Source organism: Eupeodes corollae, chromosome 1 (assembly GCF_945859685.1).
Source record: "Eupeodes corollae chromosome 1, idEupCoro1.1, whole genome shotgun sequence".
In the NCBI taxonomy this organism is placed as follows: Eukaryota; Metazoa; Arthropoda; class Insecta; order Diptera; family Syrphidae; genus Eupeodes; species Eupeodes corollae.
This window is the reverse complement of record NC_079147.1, coordinates 118,637,669-118,663,888: the sequence shown is the minus strand read 5'-3', so window position 1 is coordinate 118,663,888 and position 26,220 is coordinate 118,637,669. Positions and strand designations below refer to the sequence as shown.

Below are 26,220 nucleotides of genomic sequence, written 5' to 3'. Positions count from 1 at the left end.
ATACTTACCTATTCGCAGAAAATACAAATGTATGGGTACAACACTTCCACCAGCTATAAAAAGCTAAAATCGATTCTAAAATGTTTGGCCTCATCCTAGTGGTTGGCAGTGTATATTTTGAGTCAGTGTGGCAAACAAAAACACAATTGTGTTATGAATTTTTGGAAATTTGGTGCAAAGTAATCAAAAATATGTAATTTACTTGTTGAGAAATTTATACCATCCATAGTCACGGATATGCTTCTCAAAACAGAAACTGCATCTTGGCAAGTGCAATGATTAACCTCACTTTTTTAAACATTATGATTTTTCAAAAATACTGGTGAAAGGACACACCCAGATGATAGCACTTGAAAATAAGAAGAAAACTATGGAACCGAAATTTAGTCCCCGTACCATAATGGTTAGTGCGATGGACTTTCATGCAAGGGGTCTTGGGTTCAATCCCTGCCTGTGTCACCTAACTTTTTTTCACGGGTATTGCCTCTTACGAGGAATTGACAAATCCTCCAGGAGTAATTCTTGTCATGAAAAAGTGCTTTCTCAAACTAGCCGTTCGTACTCGGCATATAAACTGTAGGTCCCTTCCATCTCTGACAACATTACTCGCACACAGGAATGGTTGAGAGTTGTAAATCACTGGGCCCTGGTTCTTCATAGACTGTTGCGCCACCTAATTAATTTTTTTCTTATATTGTGCATGCACGAAAGGGTATTTGAATACCTTTATATTGAATACCTTTATATTGCCAGCAATTTGGAAGGGATGATAGGATTTTAAATGAGATACTGATCCACATCCGTGTAGTGCGACTAAAAAAAGAAATTCTGTACTTTACTGTGCGTCCGAAATTGGTCTCAAGGGTAAACTGATGGGCATTCCTAAAAGAACTGCTATTACGGTTAAATTGTTTTAGTGGAGGAATGCAACTGGTTATTTCACTAGAATATTGTTTATGAAAATAGTGATAAAATAATGACAGGCATTAAACATTACGGCGGTGCTCAAGAGATACAAAAGTTTCATTTAAACAACGGTCACCTATCAATTTTAGAGCTCTGTTTTGAATTCTGTCCAAGAGGATCAAGTCTGTTATTGGAGCCCTGTCCAGATATGGAAATTGTACTCGAGTTTCGGACGAATATAAGCTTTATAGATTATAGCCAGATCAGAAGGAGTAAAAAACTTCTTGCATCTTCGGAGAAAACCTAAGCACTTAGCAGCATTTTTGGCAAAGTCAAATATGTGATCACTCCACAACAAGTGGTTTGTAATGCACAAACCAAGGACTGAAAGCTGTTCAGTCTCCTCGAGGATATTGCCATTGGGGGAGGGTTACGCTTTTGTGACAGTAGACAGCATTGAGCTTTCGAAGCAATAAATTCTACACGGTTTTTGATTCCCCATTGGACAATGCTGCCAAAATCAGAAATTAATGAGCTTATCATACGCTGCCGTTGGTAGTCCACATCCGAAGCACAAGGATGAGAATCTAAAAACGATATGAATATGAGAAGCTGAGTGTACTGTCATCAGCGAAACAATTGAGTGGGTTAGAAGATTCAGATAAAAGATCATTTATAAAAATAAGGAAAAGTGTCGGAGACAAAACAGAGTCCTAGGGCATACCAGGGTTTATTTTGTGAATATCAGATTTGAACCCGTCCAATTGAACGGTCCGAAAAGTAATTTCTAACCCAACGAAGGAGGGATTCATCGATACCAAATGCACGCATTTTCGATAAGAGAGCTTGGTGCCAAACTCTATCAAATGCCTTTGAAATATCAAGTGCAGTAATCTTACTTTCTCCTAAACGATTTAAAGATTTGTTCCACTGTTCGGTGAGATAAACCATGAGATCACCAGTGGATCTATTGCAACGAAAGCCATACTACCGTTCATTAAGAAGCTTCCGTTCTTAAAGATATTTCTTAAGCTGATCTGATATTTCTTAAATTGATCAGCGTTTCCATGGCCGTGGAAAGAAGTGACGTAAGTGCAATTGGACGATACTTATATGGTGAGGAGAATTCGCCTTTTTTGGGGATCCACTCAAGATGAGACCTGTAAAATAGGACAGATGGAAAAGCTTACGCAGTGGTTTTGCCAGCGTAGAAGAACACCTCTTCAGAACAATACCGGGGATATTATCCAGAACATCGGATTTGTGAATGTCAAGATTGTTAAGTACTCTAGTAACTGAACGTGTGCGAAAGAAGATTCGTCCCATAGAATCGTTTACAATTTCAAGTACAGGCGGAGTCATGTCACTCATTGCCGGCGTCCGATTAACACTAAACTGTGGTGCAAGCAAATAGGCTTTATCAATCGAGCTTACATAGGGAGTGTCATTAAAAACGAGCATCGGAACCGATGAAGAAGTAGTGTTACGCACATTTTTTTACAAATGACCAGAAACTTTTACTACCTTTGGGACATTGTAATATTTTTTGCCGTAATTTCTGATCATGCAAAAATTTAATGCGTCGTATATGTCCGTTATAGGCCTTTCTAGCTTGTTTGAACTTATTCCTATTTTCCTCAGTTGGGTTGGCTTTGAAATTCAGGAAACTTACATTTTTGATTCTGATAACCTCTTTACAGCTCGAATCAAACCATGAGCTTTTTTTGGGTTTGATAGATTTACCCTATTCGTTACCAAATTTCTCATTCCACAAAGATTAAATTTTGTAATCATATCTGCAACACGTCACTATCGAGGAAGCATAGTGACCGGTTAAAGTTCCTGAAGAATTCATTGAGACCGTTCCAGTTGGCTTTCTTATTTTGCCAAAGGGGTTTCGTATTGGTTTTAACTTTAACTGGCGCTTTTTGGCATGAGAAATTTGCAGATATGACACAATAGTCTGATGTGCCTAGAGGCGATTATACACTGACAGTATATTTATTAGGATCAGGTTAAGAAACAAGTCTAGAGTGTTGGCGGATTGACCTGCAACGTCAGGAATCCGACTTAAATCGTCAACTAACTGAGTCAGGTGGTTAAACTTAGCAAAAATCTCGACATACCTTCCTTCGGATGTTGTCTGACCAGAATAACGCAGCCATGAAGAATTTTGAACATTGAAATCGCCCATTTTAACAATTTGTTTTCAAATCAAACATCAAGAAGTTTAAATCTTTAAAGTCTTAAAACGATGTTTTTTTTTAATAAATAAATTTATTGATTCACACTCAATGCAATTGAAAAGCTGATTACAATTTTATTGACAACTTATAGTGAAACATACCTATTACCGTATAATTTAAGGAAATTTTAGCTTATAAGGGTAGTGATTTTTTTAAAAATGGGATGAGGAACTTTAACATTTTTTTTTTAAGAAATACAAACCATTGAGTTTATAAAGTAGGTAGTTATAAGTTCCGGTCAAAAAATTGTTTCAAGGACAAATTTTGAGACATATTTGTACTTAAGTTCTTATGATATTATGCTATGTTCACATAGGTACTTATTATAGTCTATCTACAATAGTAAGTTATCAAGGAAGTAAGGAAATGCTTTCTTTTCTTAGTAAACCTACCCTGGTCCATTTTTAAACTGACATAGACTTTGTTTGGATCTTTATTTTTAGAGAAATATTAGACTTTGTAATTTTACTTACCCACATAAATTTGATAACTGTCTCAGTCTTAAGATATCTAAATTTTAGCAATTGCAATTTTTTTCTGTCAGAGCAAAGTTTTTAAATTTTTAGTAGTATTTCGATAAATTTTAAATAAACATTAAGTTTTTCTACTGATTTAAAATACAGGTAAGGTATTGATAATAAAATTAAACTCCCAGAGAAATTAACGAAAAAAAAACAAACATTTAATGATAGTATAGATAACCCGATATAAGTGATGTTGAAAAAGCAGTTTTAAGCTTTATTGCTCTTCGTGTAGTAGGTAGAGGATATTTTAAAAGAAATGAGTTAAATTGAAAAAAAATCCTATACCTAGTCTATTTAAAAATATTTCCTTTATTTTATTTTATTAAAAATTTTAAAATTACCAACAATATTTTGCTAATGATGAAGTAGTTTGATTTCAAAATCTATTTTAACGCGATACTTAGTTGAAAACCAATTTGACCAGCATTTCTAAAATAGTTTTTATTTCTTATATAAACAAATACAAATTGTAGGAATTAAATAAATTTGATGTCAATATCTTCTATTGCTCACAAGATTTCGAGAATCCATTTTTTACCAATGTTGCGTATTATTTTTTGTAGATTTTAATTTTTATGAAAAAAGTGACTATTGGATTTTTATAGAAAAATTACTGAATGTCGAAAACAATATTTTCTGTGAGATAAAATTAGTTTGATTTGAATTTTTTCAGTTTTTTATTTATAAAAAACCGTTACTTGGATTTTTTTCGAAAATAAACTAGTTTGGTATCACGTTGCAATATGTAATATAAAATTTAATTCAATACGCTCACGTTATTGGTTCGTAAGATATTTTGTGTACGAAATTTTGTTTGGAGTCTATTTCTCTGCTGGTTCTTGAGCTTTGCGCGACGTATGTATGTAAGTACACACAGACATTAACAAATCTTTTATTTCATTCATTCGACAACATATCTACTTGAACACAACATTTATGAAGCTATACTTACTAATAGTTAATAAGTACACACAAATTTCAATTGGATTTCTCTAAAAGTCACACATCTTAAAATAGACGAGCTGAATATATTGTATAAAAGGTACCTACAACATCAAACAACATACATATGTATATGTACATAGGTACGTACCTACCTAAATATTAACAACATTTGTATGTTGTTTAAGCCCTCTAAGGTGTATTGTTTACATTAATTTATTAAAAATGATGCAACAATTGTAGGATTGGAACATAAATAAAAAACAAAAATTTCAATTATTACATTATTAAAATTATTTGGACCAATATAAAGCATGCATTTTTGTTTTCATTTTAAACTACATATTTTAAAATACTGTACCTACCAATCTACTAATCTCAAACAAAGTGCTTAGTGCTAAGTGTATCTAAAATTTGAATTTGAAATCAAAACCTCATTCTGAATAAAAAATTACCTACCAATTGATATTTATCTGCAAAAAAAACTTTTAAGTTCAAACAAATCTAATCTAAATCTAATCTTCAAGTATTACAGAAAAACTTAATGCCAAATAAAAGCAAAATACCCATTAGCCAAAATATACATAACTATAACCAAACGAATAACTACCCCCATATTCTTCTAAGATCTGCGTGACAAAAATCACATCGTAGCTTTGTGTACATAATACAAACCATTTTTCATACACAAGAGCGTACCCAAGCAAGAAGTAGACTTACAGTTGCGGTCAAAAAAACAGCACTACGATGTAATTTGTTACATTTTCAACGATTAATATAAATGTGGTACGAGGGGCGTTCAATATATTCTCGGTATCGATATGAAGGAAAATGCGAATTCAATTTAAAATGTTTTTATTTTTCAATATAATCTCCCCTAACATCAATGCATTTGTTACATCTTGAGATAAGCTTTTTTAAACCCTCAAAAAAATAAGTTTCCTCTTTCCCTGCAAAATACCCATTTATTGCCGACTTGAGTTCTTCATCATCCGAAAATCTTTTTCCACGAAGACATTTTTTCAAATCCGGAAACAGGAAGTAATCACTAGGGGCAAGGTCTAGACTATAGGGTGTATGTTGAATTTCTTCAAAACCACAATCTCGCACAGCAGCCTTGGAAACTCGCGCCGTGTGAACAGTAGCGTTGTCATGAAGAAGCACACTCGCTGCGAGTTTACCCCTTCTTTTCTTTTTAATTTCCTCCCGCAAATTATGCAAAGTGGAAGCGTAGGATTTGGCGTTGATGGTTTCACCTTTTTTTTGTACTCAATGAGTAAGATTCCCTTTGAGTCCCAAAAAACTGTGGCCATGAGCTTCCCGGCAGACGGAGTGACTTTGAACTTCTTCGGGGGGTCTGTTCCTTTTTTATGCCACTGCACGGACTCTTGTTTGCTTTCAGGGTCATAGTGGTGAACCCATGTTTCGTCCCCAGTAACAATCCGATGCATAACACCGTCCGCGTTCTCACTACACATCTCCAAAAGCCCTCTACAGCATGCGATTCTCACTTTTTTCTGAGGCGCTGTGAGCATTCGTGGCACCCACCTTGCACTGGCCTTTGAAAGGTTAAGATGGTCATGAAGGATGGTGGGAATGGTAGCAGTCGAAAGCTTGGTGATCTCTGCCATCATTTTCACCTTTATTCGGGCATCCTCGAGAGCAAGTTTTTCGACTTCTTTGATGCTTTCTCCCGTACAAGCACTAGCCGGGGTGCCGGAGCGGGGGTCGTCTTCAATGCTCTCTCTGCCTCTCTTGAACTCACTTGACCACTTTTGCACAGTTGATAATGAAGGTGTGGAACCCTGGTAAACTGCCACCATTTCTTCATGAATAGTTTTTTGACTTTTTCCTTGCTTAGTGAGAAATTTAATTACAGCGCGATGCTCAATTTTCACCATCATCGTCTCAGTTGCCGTTATGATTCTGTTCAAATAGAGATTTAACGGTAAATAATAATCACATTTATATGAAATTTTACATGAATGCACTAAAATAATAGTATTATGTACTTGATAAATAAGTCAATTTATATATATAACCACAGCTTCACCCCGATACCGAGAATATATTGAACGCTCCTCGTACACTTTAAATCGCCATTACTATATACTACCGTTCTATGGTTGTTTGCAAATATTCTCTCTGCGAGGATTTTCTTTCAAAAAAAAAAATAGTAGCAGATTTGATTTAAGTAGTTTTATTTTGTCAAATTAAAGCAGTCAAAATAATAGCACCGATGAGAGTACTCCGGTTATTTTTGAAATATTTTTTGTCAAACAAAATTTTGTACTATTTAACTTATTTTCAATGTAATTTATACTTTTTACAAATCTTAAAAATATTTAGCAACAATGGGTCGTGGAAAACATTGTACGTCTGAAGATGGAAAAACCATTAAAAATATGATATCTAATGGGAAAACTTATTCAGACATCAGGCAAATCCTCGGTTGTTCAAATAAAAAGATCCGCAATGCCTTAACATTTACTGTAAAATCCGAAACACGTAGGCGGAAGCGAGCAATGTCCCCTTTAATGGTGAAGCGATTGATTCGACAGAGTAAAAAGGAACCGTTTTTACCAGCTACGGAGCTGAAAGTCGTGTTGAATGTGACAGCAAGTGTAGAAACAGTGCGCAGATGATTAAGGGATAACGGTTTAGGTATAGAAAGGTCCAAGAAATGTACCTCTACTGACAAAAAAAACATGTGACCAAATGGATGCAATTCGCCCAAGCCCATGTAGGAGGAATGTTCTATGGACATATGAGACCAAAATTGTTTTGTTTGGTGGAAAAGGATCGCGGTCATACGTGAGAAGGACCCAACATGCTGAATTCAACCTAAAATATACGACAAAACAATAAAACATATCGGATCTAGCATTATGATATGGGGCTGTTTCTCTTACTACGGTGTTGGTCCTTAATACTGGATACAAGTTATAATGAATCAGCACCTGCACGTAAAAATACTGCAGGAAGAGATGTTCCCTATGTGTCTGAAAATACACCGTTGAATTCGGTCTTTAAACAGGTCAACGACCCTAAACCCACCAGCAAATTGGCCAAAAATAGGTTTCGGGCTAACTATCGTAAACGTTTTCATCTGATCGAATTTTGACGCTTGCTACTAGCTTTTTTTTTTTACACTTCACAATTTCAGAAAGTAGTAAGCTTATAGCAAGGTCAAACTACGATCAGAGGCTTACTACTTTCTGAAAATTCTGAAGTGTAAAAAAAAAAAATACTTGAACACCATTGAAAATCTTTGGGCCGACCGACGTAAAGACGGAAGTGTCTCGATGCAGGCCAAGCAATAAAAATGAACTTTGGGCTACTGTAAACACTTTCTGGAAATCGATTCCTGTTGAAAGATGCCAACGACTCGTGAACTCGATGCAAAGGCGTTGTACTGAAGTTATTGCAAATAAAGGAAACTGAACAAAATATTCATTATGACTAGTTTTAAAACAGATTAAAAAATAAATATTAAATATCATAAAAAATATTTTTTTTTATTTTAAACGAGGTTTTTTAGATGCGGTGCTTATTTTTTGACTGGCATAATTTAAAAATGCTTTGGAAAGTTAAGAAATCTGAAGAAATAGGCTGCATTTTAATTCCATTTTTTATATAATTATTTAAAGAACTGAAATAGGTTATTAATTTAACAGTATATTAATAAATAACATCTATTAATTAAGTTTTTCTGCCCATAAACTTTTTGATGCAGTGCTATTTTTTTTTTGACCGCAGCTGTATGCATGAATGTGAATAAAAAAAAAATCCGTACAAGATCCTTAACAGCTTATATAAACATACAAAATCCCTCTATTAGGCACAATATTGAGACATTTTTGTTTACTTTGCCGTTTTCCATATAAAAGTGCATTTCTATAAAGAAAAAACCAAAAACAAATTCATGAACCTTCATATGGAAGCTTTGTATATGAAAACATGTACAAGGATAGACTGAAATAAAATGAAGGAAATTGTTTTTGGGTGGAAAATAAATTATCTCCTTTATTCTGCTGGCTGCTTATGGGAATGGAAATAATATTTTTCTCTCGCTCCCGCTAAATTTCTCCACTTCCGGTAATAGCGCCAACGACTCGGCATCCGGTCGCCCTAAAAGTTTTTGCTCATGAGAGTACTATAGTTTTCATATACAAAGATAAAACTAAGGTTAAAACTAAATGATCAAGACCAAACTACGTTATGAAAAACGGCTGCTAGCGAAAAATTTTGATTGATTATAAGATTTTTTTTTTCATTTTTTGTTTCATAATAAAGTGCTGTTGTGTTTAAATTCTGAGAATAGTGTACTTTTGAATCACTTTTCTACAAAACATTGCACAGAAGTTTTTACATTATTTAGGAATACTAAGTAAGAAGTTATATCTTCATGCGTTGTAACTGGGTCCAGGCTAGATATAAAAATAATTTTGAATGAAATTGTTTATTACTGTTCCAGCAACGGAGTCGCTATTGAAAGCAGAATTTGAGTCAAAAATTGGAGGTATATGAGGGGTTCGGGTGGGATCCGTAAGTTGTAGGAGTGACGTTTTGAGAGGGTAAGGAAGAATTTCTAGCAAACATTGAGTTTTCTCGGCTTCTTTTCTTGGACTTTTTCTTTTGTTTGTCAGGTACACTTTCCGAGTTATTAACACCAGAACCTGATTGCGCAAGAATAACTTCATCTGCAGAAGAGAAAAAAGTAGGGATGTTGGTCTGAGCTGAATCATTAGTCGAAGTAGAACTATCAATCAGATGTTGGTTACAGAATATGCATTTAATTTGCAAAATGTAGTGTTAAATTACTTCAGTAGCTCTTCAAAATCTTAATATACCTATATATAAATGTTGTTGAATCATAAAAAGTAAATATTTCATTATTTTTTTCCTGAAATTTTGCCTCATCCTGGTGGAGCATTTTTGTCTACTCTCTTTAAGTGGCTCATTATTTTATATTGTGAAATTCCAACGATCGTTTATAACTTCCCCTTCATTGTATGAATTTTTAATGGTAAAATACGTATACCTATATACAGATAGTAAAAATGTATGGGTGCAACACTTCCAATAGCTATAAAAACCTTAAATCGATTCCAAAATGTTTGGCCTATTAATTGAATATTCGAAAATTTGGTGCAAAAAAAATAACGACTTATTTTCTTGTTGAGAAATGTATACCATCCATAGTGACGGATCTGCTTCTCAATACAGAAACTGCATCTTGGCGAGTGCACTGCTTACAAGAAGTGAATTTATTTGTGCATCTTTATATTTGTAAGAGAAATTAATTTAATTGTGTATCTTCACATACATTTTATTATGACCGAAACTTCCTACGAATCCATTTCAACTTATTTTCATTTATTATTAAGTCACCACCAAGTATACAAAGTTAATACTTTGCGATAATTTGTAATTTTAATTTGTAATTTTATTTATTAGCGTAAATTTATCGTTTTTTTTTTTACAAAATGGCAATTGCACAATTTACATAGATATGGTTTCAATACCTTACTGATGTCAATAATATGTTTGGGAAAAAAAATTAAAAGAACGTGATCAAATATAATTGGAAGGAAAAGCTAATGTAAAAACCTTCATCAATGATTACATAGTAAATATGTTTAAATTAAGGTGGGAACGAGAGTAGAGATGGTAGTTTTTCTAAACAAATTATTTGCAAGATACATTTATTTTACAGTTTGTGTAACAAAATAAATAAATAAAATAAATAGAAATAATGCTAACAATTGTATATAAATATCACAGTACAATACTATTTTTATTAATAGTTTGCGATAGTCAATTATTGAATATTTTATAAAAAGAAAAGAAACAACAAAAAAATTATTTAAATGGTATTATTAAAAGTTGTTGTGTTTGATGTTCGCTGCGACGAAGTTTGTTTTACATTTATTTTTACAATTTTCGTTTTTCTTTTATATTTACATTATAAAGAGTAAAGTAGTTGTTGAAACGCTACATGAAACACAATCCTAAGCAAAAAAATCATCATTATCATCATCACCAACTTCATCCGAATCTGCATAAAATAGATACAAACACCGTCGGCTATTCTAAATACCCGCAGACAATTTTTTGAGAGGTGGTAATTAGAGATGACATTCAAACGATCATCGATCATAATTGTTTATTTGTGGGAGTTCAATACGCCCACTATGCGATGTTTTATTTGGACCCGCCCACGATGCGATGTTTTATTTGGACCCGCCCACGATGCGATGTTTTATATTGTGTGCAGGTATGAATTGGTCAAGCCCAGTGGTCAGCAATCGACGATCGTTTGGTGGCGATGACGAAGATGAGAGGTGCGGTGAGAGTTGATATAGAAGGAAAAAAACTTTAAAAGATGAACCACTATGTGTCAACGAACTGTAGCTGGATAGCAAGAACTATCTGCTGCTGGATTAAGATCTACGTACGAGCATAATGATCTTGATGTTTATGATGTTTACAGCTTATTTTTTTAGGCAAGAAGAAACCGAGGTTTCGTTATGCAAGTAAAAATGCATATTATTCATTTCCAAAATCAAAATTGTAAACTAAAGGTCGTGAAAATAAAAAGACAAGTCATATTATAGAAATAATAAATTTTGCATTTTTTTTGTAGTTTGAAAAGAAAATAACACTTTTAAATCTGTGTATGTGATTTTTTTTCTTATACAGCTTTTTAATTTACCGCCGGCAACTTAAAGATTTGACTCCGCATCAACACTTTGTCAAAGGTTAAGCTAATTGTCCTTGCGGCAAAAATTGGTCCTTCGAGCCGGATGGTAAAAGATTCCTAAATAGGATCTTAAGAACTTAAAAATAGTGTGCTGAAAAGACAATATAAACAATTTCGTGTGAGTGTAGGTTGAAAATAAAAACCGTCGCGTCGTATAAAATAAAAGACATTCGAAGTTCATGCGGTGACTTTGTAATTATCCTGTGAAGATCTAAAAGCTGTTGCAACGAGGGAGCAACACATTTATGCAGGTGTGTGGCTTTTTAATAAAAAAAAATTCCTATTTCAGTTAATTCATTGATCATATTCGATCTTAATTAAAACGTGTGTTGTGTTTCTGGGTATATTTATTAGGTATTTATATTCAAAATGAGGAAAATAAAGGTTCCTTGTGTAATCGATTCGGTTTCAACCATTCTTCGAGATTTAGCCGCTGAGTACAAGGCGTATGAAAAATTGGATTTTAAATCAAAAACATCGATTCACATGAATGAAGCACGTTTGTTTAATTTAGATGCATCTTTTTAGGAGGCTAGAGTCCTTCATCAAAAGATCGTTGAAGCTCCTACTGAAGAATCAAAGGTCAACTATATGGATGATCTAGTTCTTCATAAATTAAAAGAAATTTATTTCAATTATTCTTGTCAGTTAAAAGAGGTGCTCTCAAAAATTGATAGCCACAGTTTACACAATAGGTCAGTCAACGGATCAAATGTACCATCACCTTCGGTAGAACTTAAACTACCACCTATCAAAATTCCTTCTTTTGATGGTTCGCTTAAAATGTGGCCAGAATTTAAAAGCTTGTTTGAAGCAATGTTAAATAAAAATACTTCAATATCTGATGTTCATAAGTTGCAGTATTTGAAATACCGATACAAACTTTGAATCTGCATGGACTTTGTTGGTCAAAAGATTTCAGAATGTCAGGTTATTGAAAGATAATCAATTCAGACCTCTTTTTGATCAGTCCAAAATAACTCAAGAATCATCTGAAGATCTCAAAGTTTTGTTAGATACGACAAACGAAGCCAAACAATCTTTAAAAAACCTTGGAGTAGCTGTGGAATCATGGGAAGACGTTCTCATCTTTCATACGGTTCAAAAACTTCCTTTTACAACCCGTGGGCTATGGGAATCACATATTTCGACGCATATTGACTACCGGCAATACAGCGTCTTAGTGAGATCAAGGACATTGGATGTCATTTGACCATCCCGTTCAGACATAATTCAGCAGAAAGCTTAAAAAAACCTTCGTTGAGTACAGTTCGAGCACACAACTCTAAAATTTTAACCAAGTGTGTACTATGTAAGAGCTCACACTCTTTTCGAAACTGCTTTAAGTTTAAAGCCTTTAATGTAAAAAAGGCATAAATTCGTTAAAATAAATAATATTTGCGTTAACTGCCTTTCAAATGTACATTGTGCTCAAAACTGAACGAGCACATTTACGTGTTGCACGTGCCACAAAAAGCATATTTCATTGATGCACCTTAAAGATGCAACAACGGCACTGCAAGGCTTAGAAAGCACTCCAGTTTCACAACCGACCAGGGAAACTGTCAATTCAACTCCCACGTGATCGAGATCGTCAGAAAACTCTCGGGATTCTATCCCACTTGCTGCAGCAAACAATGTGTCTCTAGCCGAAAACAAGCTCGCGCCCGTTCTTCTGGTTATGGCCCTTATAAAGGGCATCATTAAATAAAGGATCAGAATCCTCATTCATTACTGAGTCTGCCGCTCAACTTCTCAAGTTAAGAAGGGTAAGAAGTTGTGTAGATGTAATTGGTGTTGGAGAAAGCAATGCAAGTACCTCAAACTGTAGGGTGACGTTTAAGATTTTATCCAACGTAAATCAAGATTTTAATCTTCAGCTACATGCCTTAGTCCCTAACTAACAGCTGTTCTTCCCACACGAAACATACCTAATGATAATTGGAACCATTTAAAGATGCTAGAGCTTGCTGATCCAGACTACCACAAACCCAGCAAAATTGATGTGTTATTAGGTAGCGATGTTTACCCATCTATTATCCTTGAAGGTTTGGTAACGGAAGAGCCAGGTACCCCTATTGCTCAAATTGATGAACTTGGATGGGTGCTTTCTGGGGGCATTTCACCTCATAGCCAGTCAAAAGTTCAGGCGTTTCATATAAGAACTGAGTCTCAAGTCTTAGATTCCTTGTTAAACAAGTTTTGGGAACTTGAAGAAGTTCAAGGTCGAAAGTTCCTATCACCAGACGTAGAAAAATGTGAAAACCATCAACGGCAATTAGATGGAAAATATGTTGTCCAGCTTCCATTCAAAGAACGGGCATATCCTTCAGTAGGGTTGTCTCAAAAATCAGCTCTTGTATGATTCTTACAACTGGAAAGAAAAATCCAAACTAACACTTACTTTAAAGCTGAATACCAAAGGGTTTTCAATGAATATAAGTAGCTTGGGCATATGACTGAAGTAGCACTTGCTATAACAAAACCTCCTCATTATTACCTTCCTCACCAAGTTCTATGGCGAGATGTAGATGGAGCAGAAGTTAAAACTTTCCGTCTTAACACGGTTACATTCAGTACTGCTGCTGCACCTTATTTAGCTATCCGAACGCTTCAACAACTCGCATCTGATGAACGTGATCCTTTTCCTCTTGCATCGAAGATATCCATAAAGAACTTTTACGTCGATGATCTTATTCATAGGGCTCAGTAGGAGAGGCGTTGGAGATGCAGACACAGCTCATAAAGATGACTTTCCGCTAAGGAAATGGGCAGGTTACTGCGAGAAACTTTTAATACATAAGCCAGAAAAAGACAGGGAAAAACAAATTCCATTATCTTTCGACAAAAAAAAGCAATTAAGGCGTTTCCCAAGGGATTCAGTGGCATCATTTACGGAACATAAGAACACTACGAAGAGAACAATACTATTAGATCTTGCTCGCCTTAACGATCCAATGGGGTGGATAGCACCCTGCGTCATCGTTGGCAAAATTATAATTCAAGATATTTGGAAAGACAGCAAACACGGGATTCTGAGCTCCCATCAACAATAATTTTTGTGGGGCAAACGTTGAACCCTGAACTGTTCCTTTTAAGTGACATCGAGATCCCTCGCTGGATAAGTCAAACAAAAAAGAACACATCTCACCGTGTCAAAAACTAGAGTGGCACCTCTTAAAACCAAATCACTGGCTCGGTTGGAGCTTTGTGGAACTTTGCTTCTGGCGCGGTCAACACTACAGACACGATGGAACTTCAATCGGCAAAGATTTTCACTTGGTGTGACTCTCAAATAACTCTAGCCTGGATTAAAAGCGCAACATATTTGAGAACCACTTTTGTGGCCAACAGATTGGCAGAAATCCAAGAACTTAGGGATGCTGAGTGTTGGAATTACGTTCCATGTAAGGACAACCCCGCTGACCGCGTCGCGAGGAGTTTCTCCAAGTGATCTCACTTAAAACCTTCAATGGTGGTATAAACCTGACTTCTTCATTCACTTCACTACATTCCAATCAAATAAACTTCTTTTTAATCGCTTTTCATCCTTTAATCGTTTATATCGAGCTGCAGCGTACTGGTCGATTCTTAACAAATCTTCAATTTAAGGCAAGAAAACTATCAACTCTTATGAGTGGACCATTATCAGTTAATGAAATATCCTCAGCTCGACTACGTTTAATTGCTTTTGTTCAGAAGGAATATTTTACTGATCATATTTCGAAACATTCTAAAGGAAAAATTGTTTCTACACAAAGTCCAATTGCGAAACTTTCACCATTCATAGATGAAGAGGGAATCTTGCAGGTTGGATAATGCGTTTAAAATCGACTACTAAAAAATGTATCCATAAATGTTTGAAATGTAACAGATTTAATGCAACACACATGCAGCAGAAAATAGGCAATTTGCCATCCCTTCGAGTGAATCAAGCGTGACCTTTTCAAACATCAGGAGTGGACTATGCTGGTCCTGTTCAGCTTAAAGCTGGGAAGGGTCGATGTAACAAAGTTATAAAAGCCTACATTGCAATTTTTGTCTGTTTTTGCACAAAAGTTGTTAACTTGGAACTTGTAAGCGACTACACTACGTCCGCATTTCTTGCAGCTTTTAGACGTTTCACTGCTCGTCGTGGAATATGTTCAAACTTGCAAAGTGATTGCGGTACGAATTTCAAGGTAGCTGGCAACGTAATGGAATCTAAAAGGACATTCATGCCCAAGCAATGGACACTTGATATCGTTATGTTGCTTCAAGAAAATGGCACACAATGGCATTTCAACCCTCCTGCAGCTCCGCATTTTGGCGGTCTTTGGGAAGCAGGTGTAAAGTCCATGAAATACCATTTAAAGCGAGTAAACGGACATTACACTCTCACATTTGAGGAATACGCAACCATACTGGCACAGTTAGAGGCTTGCTTGAATTCTCGCCAACTGTGTTCTGCAAACGAAGATCCTGAAGATCTCTCAATCCTGACACCAAGACATTTTTTAATTGGATCAGCACTAAACACAGCACCAGTAAAGGACTTAACAGGAGTAAAGGAGTCTTTTTTTAGACAGGTGGTAACTTATGCAAAAAATTATTTGGAAAAAGTGGAAGTCGGAATACTTGGTGCGACTACAAAAGTCCAAAGTAGCTTACGCCGAACAACGAACTCAAAGTGGGTAATCTTGTACTGTTCCCTGATGACCAAACACCTCCTACTCTTTGGAAGCTAGGAAAATTCACGGAGATGCACCCCGGAACAGATGGAAAGGTTCGTGTTTTCACAATAAAAACAGCAGCCACCTCATTCCAGCGCCCCATAGCCAAACTTTGTTTCCTGCCAATGCTAAATGATTCAAGCATACTAACCCAAATACACACACTTTAAATATAGTACCTATTTATAATATTGCTTCAAACTAAAATCACACCTTACGCTTAATTTCAACTTAATTAAATGAATCTTAAAAAAAAAAAAAAAAAACAATTTAAAATATATAACACAATATTGCCATACACCATTCACCATACCTACTTTTTCTCTCTCTTTCATGTACCTACCTGTCATACGTCGAGGAACAACCAAAGGTCTAAAAATTTACTTAACAAGAATCAGGCATACAACGAAGTCCTTTGATGAAATCGTTTCGTATTCCACAATTCTAAGCAAAAAAATCATCTTTGTCAAAGATGCAAATCAGCGACGGCATCTGAATCTGCATAAAATAAATACAAACACCGTCGGCTAATTCAAAATACCCGCAGACAATTTTTTGGGAGTTCGTAACTAGAGATGACATTCAAACGATCATCGATCATAATTTGTGGGAGTTCAATACGCCCACTATGCGATATTTTAGTTGGACGCGCCCACGATGCGATGTTTTATATTGTGTACAAGTATGTAGTGGTCAAGCCAAACGATCGTTTGGTGGCGATGACGAAGATAAGAGTTGCTGTGAAAGTTGATATAGAAGGAAAAAACTTTAAAAGATGAACCACTATGTGTCAACGAACTATAGCTGGATCGCAAGAACTATCAGCTGGTGGATTAAGATCTACGTACAAGCATAATGATCTTGATCTTTATGATGTTTACAGCTTATTTTTTTAGACAAGACGAAACCGAGTTTTCGTTATGCAAGTAAAAATGCATATTATTCATTCCCAAAATCAAAATTGTAAACTAAAGTTCCTGAAAATAAAAAGCCAAGTCATACTATAGAAATAATAAATTTTGCATTTTTTTTTGTAGTTTGAAAGGAAAGTAACACTGTTACTTCTGGGTCTGTGGTTTTTTTTTTCTTATACGACTTTTGTGATTTACCGACGGCAACTTAAAGATTTGACTCCGCATCAACTGGACTGCGGAGAATACAATCCACTTTGTCAAAGGTTAAGCTTATTGACCTTGCGGCAAACAGTAGTTTACAAGTATGTATTTTTCTTGTATGTGTAAAGTTTTATTTTGTTTATTTGGTATAGGTTCAATTAATATCTTAGAAAAAGGTGCATCTGTTAGCTGCAGATGAAAATTATAACTATTTGGTTTTATAAAATGTTACCATTTTTTGTAATAGTTGTGATTGGTGGAAAAATAGTTTTCCGTTGGCTTTTTTGGACGCTGTAGTTTTTGCGATGAAATAATTTAGTTACATTAACTTTCCCAACGTTTCGGCAGGGATTGCTGCCTTCTTCAGGAACACAAACAAAATACAAATAATAATCTTAGTTCAATGGGATACAAATACAATAAAGTTTACTACTCACTCAAGAAAAATAGGAAAAAAATGTGATATTAATTATGTATATAATTAATATAAATATAATCGGCACTTCGAAGAATAAAGTTAAGTCTAAATTGAATAAATGTAAATTGAATGTATGTAACAATTTCAAACAATATAGTAACTCACACAAATAACTAGCTTTACAAAAACAAAACCTCAAACTTTTGATAATATGCCGAAAAACTGGACTTATACCTACTCATCTGAATAACTATACACGCAACATGAAACAAATCCTTTCAAGCAAACGCCAAAATAGAGCTCAAATTCCACCAAAAAGTCCTCAACACTGAAATCTATCACAAAATAAAATGCACAAATAACTCTATCCGATTACATGGCCAACGCAACGCATCAAAGAAAATATATCAGAAATTAAATATAGACAATTTATTAAGAAACAATAACAAGTTCACAAAGTGATTTATAACAAAAAACAAAAATCATATACACACACAATAGACGCTCTCAAATCATCGTCATGGAATGTATTTAACATTCAATTTTTTCCGTGTCGCCAACGAGAAAAAAGTCATCAAAATCTGATAAAAGCTGTGTTCACTGACGCTGTGCTGGACTGTTCTACTTTTCTGTTCATTAACAAACCTAGAACAGTTTAGAACAGGATTTTCTGTTCTTGCTTTTCAGGTTAGAACAGACTCGTGAGAAATGTCAAAAAATCGAAGTTGTAATTTTTTTTTACATTTTGATTTGGCTGTGCTTTGTGTTTTTTTGTTCTCGTGATTTAAAAAAATTAAAATAGTTATTTTGCTAATTTGTTTAATTAAATAATTATAAAATAAGTTTCAAAGCAATTTCTTTTACATTTCATCAAAGAAAAGGTGATATTCGTCACGCTTTCATTCCATCCGACGAAAAATCACTATCTTAGCAATAACTTGATTTTCCATTTCAATAGTTGTTAATAATATTTTTCATAGTAAAAACACAAAAAATGAAAAAAAATAAGCGAGAAACGAAAAACTCACACAATTTGTTTTTTTTTTTTGACAACTGACGTTTAACTGACTGTTCTAATTTGATCTGACGTTTCTCACGAAACTGTGCTGTCCTGTGCTGTACTGATCTACACAAAACCTCGGTGAACACAACTAATGCTTATCCTTCCATAATTCCAAGCTTCTTTTTAAAACAAACTGCAAATTTCACGAGAAAATATTGATAAACACGCATCACAAAACCATGGTTTACGTCCCAACTTTATACGATAACTTTAAACAAATAGATGTGATCTACAAAATTAACTGCAATGGTATATCATATGAACCGTGCAACCTGTTTTATATTGAGACCACAAAACAACTTCTTAGACCACGCATCTCGAATCATAAGTCCGACATACACCTAAAAAATTCTTTATCTCTTCTTTCTTCTTAAATGTAATTTGTGCTTTATTCAATTTATACTTAACTTAAATCTTCGAAGTGCTTATTATATTAATAGTTTTATTTTTAATTTATATTAATTAATATACATAATTAATATTAAATTTGTTTCCTATTTTTCTTGAGTAAGTAAAATGTATTGTATTTGTATCCAATTAATCTAACTAAGATTGTTTGTATATTTTTTTGTGTAAATAAAGTTCCCCTGAAGAAGCCAGCAATCCCTACCGAAACGTTGGTAAAGTTAATGTAACTTAATTGTTTCATTACAAAAACTACAGCGACAAAAAACGCCGACGACAAAAATATTTTTCCACCAATCACAATAATTACACAAATTGGTTAATAAATTAAATTCAATATTTTAATATATTAGGGATCATTTCTACTTCTTTAAGAGTTAAAAGTTGGTTTAAATTGATTTTCGACCCGAATATCTTTCCAAAAATTAAAAATATTGGCTTCAAACTTATTTTATCTCACAGAAAATACTGTGTTATAATCTCAATTTGTCTTTGCTGCAAGGTATATTTTTAGATACTTGGAAACATTCTCTGATTACTCCTCTGCACAAATCTGGATCTAAGGGATCTGTGGAATATTATAGACCTATTTCTAAATTTCAATTAATCTCTTAAGTATTTGAAGCAATTCTAAAAAATAAACTTAATAGTTTAGTTCGAAATCACATATCCCAGCATCAGCATGGTTTTATGAGTGGTAGATCGACGGCAACTAATTTATCAATATTAATGAATTATTGTCTTGGTTGTTTAGAAAATCGTTTGAAAGTCGACGTTATTTACATCGTTTTTCAAAAGCAATTAATCGTGTGCAATACAATATTCTTTTGAAAAAACTTGAGCTGCTTGGGTTTCACTCGGCTCTTCTTGATTAAATTTAATGTTTATTTGGTTGGACGTAGTCAATACGTCAAAATTGGTCATGTTACACAAGACAGCCCCGTTGGATTAATGATTTTGATATATATATTTCTAATTAAAAATGTTGCTAATATTCCAATGATACAAAGATTTTTGGCTGTATAAGATCTCCATTAGATTAAAGCTAACAAGATGTTGGGTTTCGAAGTTCCATATACTCTAAGAACCCTTTATTTATCCCTTGTCAGACTTTTGCTAGAGTATTGTTGCATTATATGGAATCCCTTCACTTAGTAAAGTATCCTCAGGATTAAAAAAGATTTACCAAATTTGCTTTACGTAAGGTTTGAGAAACTCAGATATTCCATATTATGAGACCAGGTGTAACTTAATTTGTTTAAAACCTTTAATGGTGAAAAGAAACCTGTGTTCGATACTCTTTGCCTTCGATGTTTTTAATAACAACATAGATTGTTCTTCTTTGCTATTAATGTTTAATATTTGAGTACCTTCTCGTAGCTTACGACCCAGAGATTGTTTATTTCTACCTTTTCATAGTACAAATTATACCTAATACAATCCAATTACTGATTCTTGTTTTGCTTTCAATGAATTCGATTTTTTATTTTACTTATTTAAGATACTTAGAGAGAAAAATTGTTTTAAACTTTACTATTTTAAGTTAATTATATTGAACTTATGTATTATAAATCTTATTATTATATGATTAAAATTTAGTCTTCATAAAGTCAGAAATAAATAAATTAATCGTAGCTAATACTAAATTTTGTAAATTTAATGTTTGTTTATTTTATCCATTCCTAGGGAAAAATCATTGACAGTCCAACGAAGATGTAAAGCCATTTATAGCTATACACAGGTTAACGAAGACGAGCTATCTTTGGCTGTTGGAGATGTTATTGACTTCTTAACAGAGGTAAACTTTTCTGTCGTCTTCAAATATTAGCTTTTAAGTTGCTCTTATTGACTAGGTGGAAGAGGGTTGGTGGAGAGGAAGGTTAAATAATAAAGTTGGAGTTTTTCCATCAAATTTTGTTGTGGTATTACCATCTACGCCTATTGACGTAAACCAAGGACCAAATTCAAACCAAGATTCAAATATTTCTCAGCCGAAAAGGATAAAGAGCTCCAACATAACTAAACGCCATCAGATTTCTTGTGATGAAAATGCACTAGAAGGTAGAACAATAGATATATCCGTAAATAAATCGACGGATGAAAACTTAGTTCCAGAAATTCCTCCAAAACCTATTAAAGAATACTGCCGTGTGGAATTTCCTTATAGCCCAGAGAATGACGATGAACTTGTTTTGGTCATTGGCCAAATTATAACAATAGTTGACAAAGATTTACCGGACAAGGGTTGGTGGAAAGGTGAAATCAATGGGAAAGTTGGTGTTTTTCCTGATAATTTCGTGAAACTGCTTCCGAATGGTGGTAAGTTCATACTTATATCATATCATATCATATCATATCATATCATATCATATCATATCATATCATATCATATCATATCATATCATATCATATCATATCATATCATATCATATCATATCATATCATATCATATCATATCATATCATATCATATCATATCATATCATATCATATCATATCATATCATATCATATCATATCATATCATATCATATCATATCATATCATATCATATCATATCATATCATATCATATCATATCATATCATATCATATCATATCATATCATATCATATCATATCATATCATATCATATCATATCATATCATATCATATCATATCATATCATATCATATCATATCATATCATATCATATCATATCATATCATATCATATCATATCATATCATATCATATCATATCATATCATATCATATCATATCATATCATATCATATCATATCATATCATATCATATCATATCATATCATATCATATCATATCATATCATATCATATCATATCATATCATATCATATCATATCATATCATATCATATCATATCATATCATATCATATCATATCATATCATATCATATCATATCATATCATATCATATCATATCATATCATATCATATCATATCATATCATATCATATCATATCATATCATATCATATCATATCATATCATATCATATCATATCATATCATATCATATCATATCATATCATATCATATCATATCATATCATATCATATCATATCATATCATATCATATCATATCATATCATATCATATCATATCATATCATATCATATCATATCATATCATATCATATCATATCATATCATATCATATCATATCATATCATATCATATCATATCATATCATATCATATCATATCATATCATATCATATCATATCATATCATATCATATCATATCATATCATATCATATCATATCATATCATATCATATCATATCATATCATATCATATCATATCATATCATATCATATCATATCATATCATATCATATCATATCATATCATATCATATCATATCATATCATATCATATCATATCATATCATATCATATCATATCATATCATATCATATCATATCATATCATATCATATCATATCATATCATATCATATCATATCATATCATATCATATCATATCATATCATATCATATCATATCATATCATATCATATCATATCATATCATATCATATCATATCATATCATATCATATCATATCATATCATATCATATCATATCATATCATATCATATCATATCATATCATATCATATCATATCATATCATATCATATCATATCATATCATATCATATCATATCATATCATATCATATCATATCATATCATATATCATATCATATCATATCATATCATATCATATCATATCATATCATATCATATCATATCATATCATATCATATCATATCATATCATATCATATCATATCATATCATATCATATCATATCATATCATATCATATCATATCATATCATATCATATCATATCATATCATATCATATCATATCATATCATATCATATCATATCATATCATATCATATCATATCATATCATATCATATCATATCATATCATATCATATCATATCATATCATATCATATCATATCATATCATATCATATCATATCATATCATATCATATCATATCATATCATATCATATCATATCATATCATATCATATCATATCATATCATATCATATCATATCATATCATATCATATCATATCATATCATATCATATCATATCATATCATATCATATCATATCATATCATATCATATCATATCATATCATATCATATCATATCATATCATATCATATCATATCATATCATATCATATCATATCATATCATATCATATCATATCATATCATATCATATCATATCATATCATATCATATCATATCATATCATATCATATCATATCATATCATATCATATCATATCATATCATATCATATCATATCATATCATATCATATCATATCATATCATATCATATCATATCATATCATATCATATCATATCATATCATATCATATCATATCATATCATATCATATCATATCATATCATATCATATCATATCATATCATATCATATCATATCATATCATATCATATCATATCATATCATATCATATCATATCATATCATATCATATCATATCATATCATATCATATCATATCATATCATATCATATCATATCATATCATATCATATCATATCATATCATATCATATCATATCATATCATATCATATCATATCATATCATATCATATCATATCATATCATATCATATCATATCATATCATATCATATCATATCATATCATATCATATCATATCATATCATATCATATCATATCATATCATATCATATCATATCATATCATATCATATCATATCATATCATATCATATCATATCATATCATATCATATCATATCATATCATATCATATCATATCATATCATATCATATCATATCATATCATATCATATCATATCATATCATATCATATCATATCATATCATATCATATCATATCATATCATATCATATCATATCATATCATATCATATCATATCATATCATATCATATCATATCATATCATATCATATCATATCATATCATATCATATCATATCATATCATATCATATCATATCATATCATATCATATCATATCATATCATATCATATCATATCATATCATATCATATCATATCATATCATATCATATCATATCATATCATATCATATCATATCATATCATATCATATCATATCATATCATATCATATCATATCATATCATATCATATCATATCATATCATATCATATCATATCATATCATATCATATCATATCATATCATATCATATCATATCATATCATATCATATCATATCATATCATATCATATCATATCATATCATATCATATCATATCATATCATATCATATCATATCATATCATATCATATCATATCATATCATATCATATCATATCATATCATATCATATCATATCATATCATATCATATCATATCATATCATATCATATCATATCATATCATATCATATCATATCATATCATATCATATCATATCATATCATATCATATCATATCATATCATATCATATCATATCATATCATATCATATCATATCATATCATATCATATCATATCATATCATATCATATCATATCATATCATATCATATCATATCATATCATATCATATCATATCATATCATATCATATCATATCAATCATATCATATCATATCATATCATATCATATCATATCATATCATATCATATCATATCATATCATATCATATCATATCATATCATATCATATCATATCATATCATATCATATCATATCATATCATATCATATCATATCATATCATATCATATCATATCATATCATATCATATCATATCATATCATATCATATCATATCATATCATATCATATCATATCATATCATATCATATCATATCATATCATATCATATCATATCATATCATATCATATCATATCATATCATATCATATCATATCATATCATATCATATCATATCATATCATATCATATCATATCATATCATATCATATCATATCATATCATATCATATCATATCATATCATATCATATCATATCATATCATATCATATCATATCATATCATATCATATCATATCATATCATATCATATCATATCATATCATATCATATCATATCATATCATATCATATCATATCATATCATATCATATCATATCATATCATATCATATCATATCATATCATATCATATCATATCATATCATATCATATCATATCATATCATATCATATCATATCATATCATATCATATCATATCATATCATATCATATCATATCATATCATATCATATCATATCATATCATATCATATCATATCATATCATATCATATCAAATCATATCATATCATATCATATCATATCATATCATATCATATCATATCATATCATATCATATCATAATCATATCATATCATATCATATCATATCATATCATATCATATCATATCATATCATATCATATCATATCATATCATATCATATCATATCATATCATATCATATCATATCATATCATATCATATCATATCATATCATATCATATCAATCATATCATATCATATCATATCATATCATCATATCATATCATATCATATCATATCATATCATATCATATCATATCATATCATATCATATCATATCATATCATATCATATCATCATATCATATCATATCATATCATATCATATCATATCATATCATATCATATCATATCATATCATATCATATCATATCATATCATATCATATCATATCATATCATATCATATCATATCATATCATATCATATCATATCATATCATATCATATCATATCATCATATCATATCATATCATCATATCATATCATATCATATCATATCATATCATATCATATCATATCATATCATATCATATCATATCATATCATATCATATCATATCATATCATATCATATCATATCATATCATATCATATCATATCATATCATATCATATCATATCATATCATATCATATCATATCATATCATATCATATCAATCATATCATATCATATCATATCATATCATATCATATCATATCATATCATATCATATCATATCATATCATATCATATCATATCATATCATATCATATCATA

General features: G+C 31.6%; 1 protein-coding gene across 1 annotated transcript in view; it reads left to right on the top strand.

Annotated features, from left to right (window-relative positions):
• The window catches only part of LOC129943367 (SH3 domain-containing kinase-binding protein 1), a 69,188-nt gene that overhangs the window by 23,211 nt on the left and 19,757 nt on the right, over positions 1-26,220 (top strand). Inside the window, exons 3-4 of the mRNA XM_056052755.1 lie at positions 20,784-20,895; positions 20,951-21,416. Of these exons, the coding sequence (XP_055908730.1) occupies positions 20,784-20,895; positions 20,951-21,416 (578 nt within the window). The remainder of the gene's footprint in view (positions 1-20,783; positions 20,896-20,950; positions 21,417-26,220) is intronic.